This window comes from Syngnathus typhle, linkage group LG19 (genome assembly GCF_033458585.1).
Source record: "Syngnathus typhle isolate RoL2023-S1 ecotype Sweden linkage group LG19, RoL_Styp_1.0, whole genome shotgun sequence".
NCBI lineage: Eukaryota > Metazoa > Chordata > Actinopteri > Syngnathiformes > Syngnathidae > Syngnathus > Syngnathus typhle.
The window spans coordinates 873116-885343 of NC_083756.1; the positions used below are offsets into that span (position 1 = coordinate 873116).

A 12228-nucleotide genomic window follows, 5' to 3' on the forward strand; every position below is an offset into this window, starting at 1 on the left:
GGATTTTGCGGATGGCTAATGCTCTAACCATGCTATATGCAGAAAACTATTTCATGTCAAAATAGGCGGCTAGGTTAATGTTTTGAGTAAATCTACGGATCAATATGGAAGGGAAACATGGTACCAATGCGTTAGATCGAACTTTAGTCAATTCCGATCATTTTATAGATCGTTTGAGAAACGCGATTGTTTACATTTTGCTGAGGCTCATGGGATATTGCGAGCTGAGGCTCATGGGATTTTGCGGATGGCTAATGCTATAACGATAGCTGCTATACGCAGCAAGCTATTTCATGTCAAAATAGGCTGCTCTGTTAATGTTTCGAGTAAATCTACGGATCGATATGGAAGGGAAACATAGGCAAGTAGTACCAATGCGTTAGATTGAACTTTAGTCAGTTCCGATCATTTTATAGGAGATCGTTTGAGAAACGCGATTGTTTACACTTTGCTGAGGCTCATGGGAGATTGCGAGCTGAGGCCCATGGGTTTTTGCGGATGGCTAATGCTATAACGATAGCTGCTATACGCAGCAAGCTATTTCATATCAAAATAGGCTGCTCTGTTAATGTTTCGAGTAAATCTACGGATCGATATGGAAAGGAAACATAGGTAAGTAGTACCAATGCGTTGGATCGAACTTTAGTCCGTTTCAATCATTTTATAGGAGATCGTTTGAGAAACGCGATTGTTTACAGAGGGCTCGTTGGTTATTGGCTAGTGGGTGCATACCGCAACCCTAGTCAACCTCAGTTTGTTGCAGTATAGCTTCTATTTTATGCGCCTTATAGTTCGGTGCGCCTTATATATGGACAAAGTTTTAAAATGGGCCGTTCATTGAAGTTGCGCCTTATAACCCGGTGCGCCTAATAGGGCGGAAAATACGGTACATTATACCTCAAGCACGTTTTACACTTAAATTAATATTCACATTATTAAGTGTTCATTTATATTTGCAAATATTGCTAGCATTCAATGCTGAAGTTTACATAAACGTTGCCATGACAACTATTACACGAATTGCAGTTGCAGGTAAAACTGGGTTTATATAATGGTGAGGTTTTTTTAAAGCACCGTTACTAGGTGTGTAACGATTCATCGATACACATCGATTAATCGATATAATGCTCTACGATTTATTGGCATCGATACTAAACGTAAACATCGATTTATATCGCCGTGTTTGACCTCGGACATTAGACGCGACTTTATTTTGAAATCCAGTTCATTGTTGCTTGCTTCCTCTTTCCGGGAGCAGTGCGCGCGGCGTTGTTGTGTTGTGAGCAGAGCAGGCACGTGAAAGGGGAGTCGACAACTAGTACGCGGCTCCTGGGCTGGTGCTATGGCTAGTGTCCAAAGTGACGAGGAAATTTGCTCCCCTTTAGGCTTCAAGTCATTCGTTTGGAAGCACTTTGGATTCCAAAGAAAAGATGGCTCAACGGACAAGACACGTGCAGTTTGTAAATCCTGCCATGCGGTGATCAAATATTCAGGGACCACAAATCTCGCCGCACATTTAAAGAAAAAACACGACAAAGTTCAGTGTTAAAATAAGCACTTTGCATACAACAATACCCTTGTAATTTCCTAAATAGTTTGCAGTACCTTGCTGATTTTGCGTATGAATTGTTATAAATCAGGATATTGTTCTATATTTTTTATTTAAAAAAAAAAAATAGATCGTAGAGCACTATATCGTGATGTATCGTGAATGAATCACAGCAGGCTTTAAGATATCGGCAAATATTGTATCGAGGTACTTTGTATCAATATGATATCGTATCGTGGCAAAACCCGCGATTTACACCCCTAACCATTACAGGTAAGGGAACTACCACACCAGTTAAACAAAAGTGAATCTTTGCTTTTATTATCGATTATGAAAATGAACAGGCACCTACTACACAGAGCTTGAACATCCCAGAACATTTTTAAAATAAATATGAAACCCTCATTAGTGTCACTAAAATAATATATAATAATCTGCAACTAGGGAGTTCAAAACACATTGAAAAATGAAAAACCAATGACTCACGTAACTTAGTCACCCGCAAGTTAATTTGAAATAGAAATCTCTTCCGTGAAGGCTTTTGTTATATCCCCTCACAAATCCTCTAATGTCTGCTCTAAAACCATTATTCCAGTACCATCATGTCTCTGACAGTGAATGAGACATTAAAAAAGGAAAACAAAAACCAAAAAACATGGTCAACTAGAAAGTTCAAGAAACTTATTGATAAACTTAGTGAGTGTGGTGTGATCTGTGCCATTTCATTCACACCACTCAAGACAAGCTAAACCTGGGAGGGGAAACAGCAAATGCAACGCTAAACAAACTGAGATGGAAAATTCAAGTATCTCATTGATTTCTTGAGGAATAATTACGCTTTGAATGACCGTGCCTCTCAGGAGGCAGATTTTGCAATATCGAGCTTGTCAAACACTGTCAGTTATGGGAGGGCATAAATCACAGCTGTCTCAATATTCAATTCTCTTCAGCAAATAAAGTAAAGAAATGCACACAATGCCACTGTAAAACTACTTAAATTTTTTATACTATCCTTTGAAGCTGGCTGTATACATCCTCATTAGTTTAAAGTTCTAGGCCAACCCATTATCACTAAGCTATGGAGTAAATCCACTTTGTCTAACAACCCCCCCCCCAAAAAAAAGCAAAGCCCTATATACAAAAGCTCCAGACATGTTATAATTTTCCAATTTCAGTCTCTTTTGGTGAAAATATAGTAAAACATCTGATAGGTATCTTTATTAGGGAGAAAAAAAAAGTACCTGAGCCATAACGCTGACCAGCCAGAATCACAACGCTTTTACGACATTACCCCCACAATTCTCTACCCTTGCGGAAATAAAAATGCCACAATCGAAAATGTTAACCAACAACCTCACCCGTAAAACAGTACAAAAACTAGACACGTAAAGGATTTAAAGGAAAAATGCAACAGACATTCGTTAAATAATTTTTTTTAAAAAAGCCCGTTTCGAGTTTGACCTAATGCCACATTTGTTTTGTTGCCATGTGTACCAGCATTGAACCAAAACCAGTGTGTGTGTGTGTGTGGGGGGGGGGGGGGGCTTCTTACAATGTTGGGAATGATGATGTACTGACAGTGCCTTTTAACTACATACTCTACAGTGCATATATAAAGGCATATATATAGGTTTATATAGTGTAAAAAAAAAAAAAAAGATGAAGCATCTTCTCGGGTTTATGATGGTCAGGTCCCTTCTAGAAATCCAATTGGATAACTTCTTGGTCAGCCCAAGCATGCGTCCATCGGTTGGTTATTATTGCACAACACAAGGACACCAACGTCCGCACACACACCAAAAAAAGAAATAAAATGTAACAGTAATTATTTTTAAAACAGAAAATAAACAAAAATCCACCTTGCACACTGCATGACTATCATTCCCCCCCTTCCCATCGGTTTTCCGTTCTTCGTTATTACCAACTAAAACATGCATGAAACTGCCCAACTGGTAAGGGGAGGGGGGCAAGGGGGGGGGGGGGGCAATGCAGTCAAGAGCCTCCAGCGCATTGGTGTCTGTCCATTGTTCCAGTCAAAGGTCAGAGTTCAGAGACTGAATGATTCAAAAGTGCTTTACGTAGGTCAGTGGGACTTTCTTTTCTTCTGGGGTTATTACAAACTTTTTTTTTTGTACATTAGCAAGTATCATCTGTGAAGACAGTGCCAGTTGATTAGAAAAGACAGGTGCTTGGTTTCACTTCATCGTGCCCGGAAGTACTCACCGTGATACCACCATTTTGTCTTCTTTGGATTTTTGTTACACGTTCTTACATAAAAGGAGTTGTCGGGTGGTCGTCTCTGCGGGAGAAGAAAAAAATGGTTGCGACTTGACTCCACAGTTTATCAATTTAACAATGGGCATAATAAATGAATCTTTGAATGAAGCCCATTCCGAAAAGGCGCCTTACTTTTTCTTTGCAACTGGATAACATGCTAATAATGCTAAGACAAACAGATTGCACCGAGAGGGCTGGTGACCAGTCTTCCGTCAGGATGGAGAGACAGATGTGACCGTTGCTATAAACGTGAGGGTGGACAGGTACGTTGTCCCCGGTGAACATTACCTGCAATGGAACGACAAGTCGGCGTCAAATAATGCAATGACAAAGTACTAGGTCACATTTGGAGGCACACTGACGATTATTTTAATGGGGCGGTTGTGCGGCGCTTACCTGAGGTGAATCGAAAGGATATCGACTACTAAATTTGAAGAGCAACTGAAATTTTTCCCCTTCGTACAGCGTGCCGGGGGCCCCCTCCATGTCTACGATCCACCTGAAGAAAAACATGGAGGCACAGAAGATCAGATGATCAAATGCCTTTCAATCAGTCCAGTAACACCGCACATGGCCTGCTCATCATATAAAGTGCCAAAGATGAGAAAAAGAGGTCATTGATAGCAGCATCGCAACCGCTGACCAAATTTCTGCCAGTGAGTGAAGCTGATGGAACAACAACTTGTGGCTTTGGTCTACAGCTTTGGGGAGCTTTCCGCTCACTGTTGTTGTGTGTGATCATTCAGGCCACACAACAATGAGGTCAGCACTTTACTCTGATCTAAGAAGACCCAATATTGACACTTCAGTGTTTGAAAAGAGCTCCAGGAAGTATCATGTAGCGCAGCCACAATGCGGTGCTCCCAGTTGTCGCAGCTCTCAAGATTTTCTATTCAGATCAATTATTTGTTCTAGGGCACAAATAGATTTTATGGACTGGACAAGGCCATGTTTTGAGCAATATTAACCGTCAAAGCAGGAATTCACAAATATTTCAACTGTATGTTTGACCCCCCAGCATTAGATATGAAAAGTCTCACCACCTGCGCTATCACACTGCTAACCGTAACCAGTGTTCTGTACAGACAAAAACAAACTGACACCTTATCTCAGTTACACACACGCAAACCCACAAAGTATGCATTTTTCCATGTTTGCTTTGAGAAACGAACCGTCCTGACTTTCAAGTCCATGAAAAAAAACATTTGCACGACTCCCTCAAGACCGCAAATGGAAATTCCTTCAATGTCAATGCGCAGCGCTGCGAAAGGGCTTATATTAAAAAAAAAAAAGTTAAAAAGACATTAAAAGACACACCCATCCAAACCATGTTAGGATGTGCGTTCAATACAGAAGCCAGCTGAACTGGTTGGAAGACTTTCCTGCCAGGCAAAAAAAAATAATTTCAGTCTTACCACGGAATAGATTAATCCTTTCCTTGTTTACTAAAATTCACTCCAGTAAAACAACTGCATGCGTTTACCGCTATGCAACATTTAAACGGCTAATGGCGTCACAAATAACTCCAGTCAGAATGGTCAACCAGACTCCTCCACTTTGAATGATTGCCATTTTATAAGGACGAAGGTAATACTGTGTTAGTGGTGCAAATGCCATTCGCTGAAATGACTCAAATTGCTCATGACTGGGAATACAGATTAATTCATCAGCAGATTTATATTTTAATAATTTCAATTTGGAGAGCATGCCTGTTATGGAAATTTGAAGTAAAAAATATAATACATACTGAGTTATGGTGTTCTGTACACTTTTTTCATTCAGCGTCATTCCTGGGGGTGGATCATTTTGCAGGGATAATAATTCCTTTTGTAGCCGTTTCTGTAGAATTAAAAAACACAAAAAAAACAGACAACCTTGGCTACAGTGAATCATTTTAAATAAAAGCATGGCCCAATTAAGGCAAATTTCAATCTTACAAGGAATGTGAGATTAATATACATTTGATAGCTCACTTTCGCAAGAATACTTAAATGTCTATTGGCTGGATTTCTATGACGAGGCTTAACTGGAAATATTATGTTTACAAGGGTTGGCATGTTCCAAGTTGGTGTTTACACACATACAAGCATCGTGATTCGTTGGATCCTGGTGTTTATTCGGCTGTTTCCTCTAACAGACCCGTCTTGTGTAGTTTTCCTAAGAAAGCGATGCACCTGTTCAGCTCAAGCGGAAACTAGAACAGGTAAACCTGCGCACCGCCTCACAAGCTAACTCAGCCGAACAGCAAACGCTCAGTCGTCGTTTAACTGCACGAACCTTAAATCGTAACTTGTTACATCATATTAGTTGTGTTATCAAGCGTGTCAGTCGGAGAACGACATTTCAGAACATGAATATTTTCGCCCTGGCTAACTGGTTTTCTGTTGATGATGGGCTAACGTTTGGAATGCTAGCACAAGCCAAGCGCCGGACAGTTTAAGTCTAAACGTGTCACCATATCCGCATTGACGTCATCTCCACTTAATTTAAAAGCCGTGTGTTGCTCATGACGCGGTGAACAAATTAAAGGTCCACAGAGTGTGGACAAAAGCAAGTACATGATCAACTTGGGGCCGCTGTCATTTGTGCTGTTACCTGCATCGACGCCATGATGTAACAACCCCCCCCCCCCCCCAAGTGCTGGGATGGTGACGTCAGTGGACATGTGACGGCACAAGTTATTTTGACAGGAGACAAACCCAGCGACGTAGAAATTTGCACTGTCCTCCACTTCCACAAAACGATTTATTCATCCACACAGGAAATTTTATTCATAACTTAACTAAAATTAAAAATTAAATCACAAGTAGATTGAAATAGCTCCACAAATCAGTGCTATTTACACTCCTTATGTACATTTAAAATCAAACTCAAGGCAAACTCAAATCAACATCATTTTATGTGGCACGCGAAGACAAATTGTGCATCAAATTCGTGTGTCTTTACTAGAATAGCAAATTGTCTTCACTTTTAATTTTAATTTTTTTTTGTTTTTAATTTAACCAGTTTTTACTAGTCTGATTTGAAAACGAGTTATTTGTCGGTTTGTATTGTAGCTTATACTGTATATACCTCATACATTTATTTGGGTGGAGTCATAATGGCCCTCCGAAAGAAACTATGACTACAATGCGGCCCGCAAAAAAAGAGTTTGACACCCCTGTTACATGATTGCACTCAATTGAAGATTTTAAAGGCAAAAATTATAAACCAGTATTTTGAAAATGCAAATGCCTATTAGAATTTCTCAGGTTGCAAAATAGTCACACTTGCAAGTTGCAAATAGAATTTAATTACTTGTCTCGTGGAATTGACTACAACTACTGCTCTGAAATGCACGGGAAAAGAATAACTATCAATTATTTCCAAAGAAATTTGCCATTATTGGTAATGCTCACTGGTTCATGTTCCTCCATGTCCTACTGTCTGTTTTTGTAAAGTACATTAAGCATTTGTACCCCACGACATCCCATTATTTTTTCTGGCTTTTTTTCACATGTTTTCTTAATTATTAAATATAAAATTATAAAATGAATGTTTGTCCATCTCTTAAGAATTTGAAAATAATACACCTGTAGAACACATACAAACTATAAATGACACGTTGCTGCCACCTTGAATCTTATAAACACTGCAAATGTCATAATTTAGTTGTAGCACATAAAACTGCCAAAAAAGTAGAGACAAATCTTTGTCACGGCTCAAACAACTGTTTACTAAGTGGGGTGGGGGAAATGGTGGAAAGAACAGACACGTTTCACAAGTGAACACAGTCTGCCGTATTCATACATTAAAATGAAATTCTTTAATACTTAAACAACGACTAATATTCTGATGCAAAATCATGTTTTACAAGGTTTTATGGCAAAACAAGTTAAATAGTCAAAAGCATCAAGTGATACAGGTTACTGCATCAACACTTTAGCAATCCAGGAAATTAGCTGCCATGAGCAGTTCCAATGCAATCTCGGGAGCGATGGGGAATTCAGGGATTTCCGTGGAGCTGTTGGTGTAGCGGACCTTGTAAGTGAAGTACATGCAGACCTTGGAGAGGACATGAGAGGGAATCTCCCTGAAGTTGACTTCGTTGGTTTCATTCTCGGCAAATTGACCTGCATGAAGGGGGGAGAGAAATCATCAATGATGAGCATCATATTGTACAAATAGGAAAAAAGATACTTTAATATTCATATTTTGATGTCAATCCCAAATCATAACATGTTGTATATTGTCTGGATCTTCACCTGGACCACTCAGCATAGCCTTGATCGTCCCCGACGTCAACGCATGTTCTCTTTTCACAATGAACTCATGGCCATCTGAAGATATCAATTTCACATACATGGCTTCTGGTCCTTCACAGCCGCCATAGGTCCTTTCTTCACCATCTTTAAAACAGGCAAAGTTTCTGACAACTGTAAACCAAACATGTAAATAATATTGTCGGCACGCCTTCTTAACAGCTGGGGTTGTATGCCGCAAAGAAAACATAACTCACCCATGCTGATGCAGGGAATTTGTTCCTATCAAGGAAAATAGAACGGCATTTAAAAAGCGTATAAATTTATATGCACATCTTGTGACGAGTAATGAAATATAATCGGCAAGTGGGAGTGGTGATGTGTGCCGAAACGGTGATTCCAATACGGGCCCTTTAAATAGATGTTGACTAAACATGGCATTCAAACCCACACAACGATATTTAGGCGAAAACTACGTTTGAAGTGTCTCTTTAGTTACGATCATCTGCCATCAGCCAAAATCTCCAATCGAGTTCGCCGCAGTTGGAGTTAGCTGGCTCATGCTAAACGGCTAACATGCTAATGCCGTGACTACTCACGTTTATGCTTTCTAAAACGACACGTTTACAATAAGGAATTTAAAGCTCTGGCTACAGTCGCCATTTTACCAAACACTAAACGTAAAATAAAGTAAATAATTTAATCGCATACATCTTACCACTTGTAGGTAGATTGCGGAGTGGCAATAATGCTTCAGCTAACTTTAACAGCCGGGATGTGACAACCGGAAACAGTTTCCACTTGTGCCTGACTTAAAATGACCCGTAGTGCTTCTGTGGCAATGTGTTCCGTCTCTGCAAATAAACAGTTTTACTGAAGCAGTGCACCTCATTTTGTTTATTTTATTGAAAATATTTTTTGTGGGTCAGCGTTTCACACCAGACATTCCACTTCTCTTACAGCAACATGTGTAACAATTGCCAATGACATACCTTCTAATTGCAAAACGAAGGTGCCCAAAGTGCAAGAACATGGAATAATTGTCTCCTTTAGTTCATTGAAGTGCCCGTGTGGTTTGCTTGGGGAATACAACCATAATTAGTCTAAACAGAAACCTTTCAAATCGTGACGTAGGCATTTAGCGTAATCTTTGAACGGCTCATCGACATCGTCAGTAGAGCATTTACATTGTCAACCCCAGAAAAGCAGATTTGGGACTTAGATAAAGTGTTGCTTCATATGTATGTGTTGTTCATTTATTTAAAATAGAAAACCCGAATTAATATTTATCGACGGATATAATCTATTATAGATTAATATTTCAAGGCTTCTGATGGTAATTAATATGCACTTTTCGTCCTGTAGGGGTCGTATGTGTTACAGAATAGCCCATCGGGTGACTGTTTCCTCTTGTTATGATGGACGAGAGCAGGTGAGCATGTGACAGTGACATTTCACAGGCCCATAAATCTACATAGAAGCTAGAATGTGTGAGTTAAGCATGCGTGCTGCACGGTCATACCCCCCCCCCCCCCCCCCCACACACACACACACCTCTCCCCCTCCATTTGCCTTCCAAAATAAAAAAACAGTTCAGGCACTGATGCCAAACTTTAAGATGTGACGTAGGAACACCCTTATGCTTGGCAGTGAAAAGTGGACCGATAGTCACGGTCAGGTACAGAATGTGACATTGATTAGTGTCGCTGCATGTCCAAAAAGCGATGACTGGTGAAATGTGAAACAACCCGGAGCTGTTACACTTAAAGTAGTCCACAGAGTCCTGTCTTTGTGGATAAAAAAATAAAGCAATGAAACACATGCTGCAGAAGTGACGCCGCTGACCTGGTATTTGTTTTATAGTAAGGCCTGGCTTTCACAGGGTGATCCAAAAAGTTCTGTTGGTGCCCACACACACAGTGGAAAGCAATCAGTGACCTTGCAGACACCATCACCACCCCCTCCCCTCCATTACACCATTAGTGCTTCTGATCAGAGCTGGCGGGTGGCGGCGGCCGCTTTCATGTCTCTCTGATATGACGCCGGCGGCCTACTGCAGCTGCTTGATGCTCTATTTTAGGGACACACACACAAACACAGACTAGCATGCACTTGTAATATCTTTTGTCATGCCAATTGGTCTTCTCTCTTGTCTGACAATGACAATAAAGATCTATTCTATTCTATTCTATTCTATTCTATTCTATTCTATTCTATTCTATTCTATTCTATTCTATTCTATTCTACACCATAACTAGCATACGAGAAAGTCCTAATATTACGTTGCTTACCTTCAGACGACACAAAAACAAAGCATTGCTAAACCAGGTCAGAATGTCTAGTGGCGATATAGGAAAGGATGGGGGGGGGGGGTGTCCGCGGGCAATACTTCAGTTAAAAGAAGCAAAGGCCTGTCACAATGAATTGTCCCATTACTTTCTTGCCTGCAGCCATTTGGAGTGGCCTGATATTTGAATGTTCAATATCTTTCCATCTATCCATCCATCCATCCATCCATCTGCGTTAGGCTTTAAATGGCATAAATGACACATGAGCAGATGTGACAATCACTTAGCATCAATAGCTTGTGGCCAACGTAGTATTTAAAGCCTAATTTGTGACAAGGAGTCATTCTACAGTATTGCTGTGGTAAACAGAATATTAACATCTAAATGGCATGTGATCAAATTTGTGTGTTTTTAAAATAATTTGGACAGCCCCCCCCAGACAAGATGCCTTTGGTGAGCTTAGGGTTTTATAACTCAGGCTTTGCCTATGTAAATTTAACAGCTAAGCTAAGCTAAGCTTGCTATGCAAGACACAGAAAGCAGATCATGTTGTGGACTTCCGGAAGTGTCACACCCAACACCTGCCGCTGACCATCGACGGTGCTGTGGTGGAGAGAGTGAGCAGCGCCAAGTTCCTGGGGGTGCACATCAGTGAGGATCTCTCCTGGTCCACCAACACCGCATCACTGACAAAGAAAGCCCAGCGCCGCCTGTACTTCCTGCGGAAACTCAGGCGAGCGAGCGCCCCTCCGGCCGTCATGACTACATTTTACCGCGGCACCATTGAGAGCGTCCTCTCCAGCTGTATTGCTGTTTGGGGTGGCGGCTGCACTGACTACAACTTGAAGGCCCTGCAGCGCATAGTGAACACGGCTGGTAAGATTATTGGTGCTTCGCTCCCCTCCTTGAAGGACATTTACACCTCCCATCTCACCCGCAAGGCGACCACGATTGTGAGTGATGTGAGTCACACCGCTCACTCTTTGTTCGAGCTTCTGCCCTCTGGGAAGAGGTACAGAAGCCTGCGCTCCCGCACCACCAGACTCTCAAACAGCTTCATACTCCAGGCTGTCAGGATCCTGAACTCGCTTCCCCGTTCTGCGTAGCGTCCTGTACTTTTACTGTCTGTATGCACACTGGCTTTTATTCGTTGTGTTATCTATTTATTTATTATTTATTGTTACTCTTATTATTTATTGTTTGTGCCTTCTTGTTTTTTATATTGCGTCGTTTACTTGTATGTCTATCGTGTAATATGTCTTGTCACCGTGGGATAGGGAAAACGTAATTTCGATCTCTTTGTGTGTCTCGGCATGTGAAGATGTTGACAATAAAGCAGACTTTGACTTTTTGACTTTGACTTTGTTTGTACTGATGGCTTAGCACAAGTTTGGAAAAGGAAAAAAAAAGCCAGGGCACTGAGGAGCTTCTGTCCAATTTTAGAAACAAGTTTCTTTGCATTAAATTCTCTGGTCTGATGTGACTAACTAACCGACGTGAATGCATGCCCTGGACTTCAGCCTGGGACGACGGTTCATCTCTTGAAGCAACTATTTATAGCAAATATATGTCAATTAAATTCATTACACTTTGGTATTATCTGTCTTAATTTAATCTTACAATAGTAACTACACTATCAAATATTATTTAAAAATAAGACATAATAGTGGCAAGTAATGCTGTCTTGGCCTAACATAAATAGATGATTGCCCTCTATGACATTAGCTGTCATTGGAATGCGTTAAATGGCCTCTTTGATGACACTAAAGAGCGCCAGGGTTTCAGTTTATATTTGTGCAGCGAGTGCACTTAAATCTTGGTGGACACCCTGCACATATGAGAATAGTAACACAGATATTGAATATCATTCCCG

The 12228-nt window shown here is 40.6% G+C and overlaps 2 protein-coding genes across 4 annotated transcripts; both read right to left on the reverse strand.

Moving 5' to 3' along the window:
- Window positions 1-1854: 1854 nt before the first annotated feature.
- On the reverse strand, window positions 1855-6479 carry ube2wb (ubiquitin conjugating enzyme E2 Wb). 2 transcript variants are annotated; one of them, XM_061265926.1, is made up of 6 exons: window positions 6422-6479; window positions 5574-5665; window positions 4223-4325; window positions 3959-4114; window positions 3773-3848; window positions 1855-3699 (listed from the first exon to the last, which is right to left on the reverse strand). In XM_061265926.1, exons 1-6 carry the CDS (start codon window positions 6434-6436, stop codon window positions 3686-3688), a joined length of 456 nt encoding a protein of 151 aa, XP_061121910.1. In that variant the 5' UTR covers window positions 6437-6479; the 3' UTR covers window positions 1855-3685. The 2 variants fall into 2 exon arrangements, with proteins under 2 accessions (XP_061121910.1, XP_061121911.1); XM_061265927.1 differs by lacking the exon at window positions 6422-6479 and adding an exon at window positions 5911-6053.
- Window positions 6480-7608: 1129 nt separating this feature from the next.
- Window positions 7609-8919, reverse strand: LOC133143774 (elongin-C). 2 transcript variants are annotated; one of them, XM_061265929.1, is made up of 4 exons: window positions 8786-8919; window positions 8325-8349; window positions 8071-8214; window positions 7609-7938 (listed from the first exon to the last, which is right to left on the reverse strand). In XM_061265929.1, exons 2-4 carry the CDS (start codon window positions 8326-8328, stop codon window positions 7748-7750), a joined length of 339 nt encoding a protein of 112 aa, XP_061121913.1. In that variant the 5' UTR covers window positions 8329-8349; window positions 8786-8919; the 3' UTR covers window positions 7609-7747. The 2 variants fall into 2 exon arrangements, with proteins under 2 accessions (XP_061121913.1, XP_061121912.1); XM_061265928.1 differs by having other exon boundaries at window positions 8071-8241; window positions 8786-8905.
- Window positions 8920-12228: the final 3309 nt, after the last annotated feature.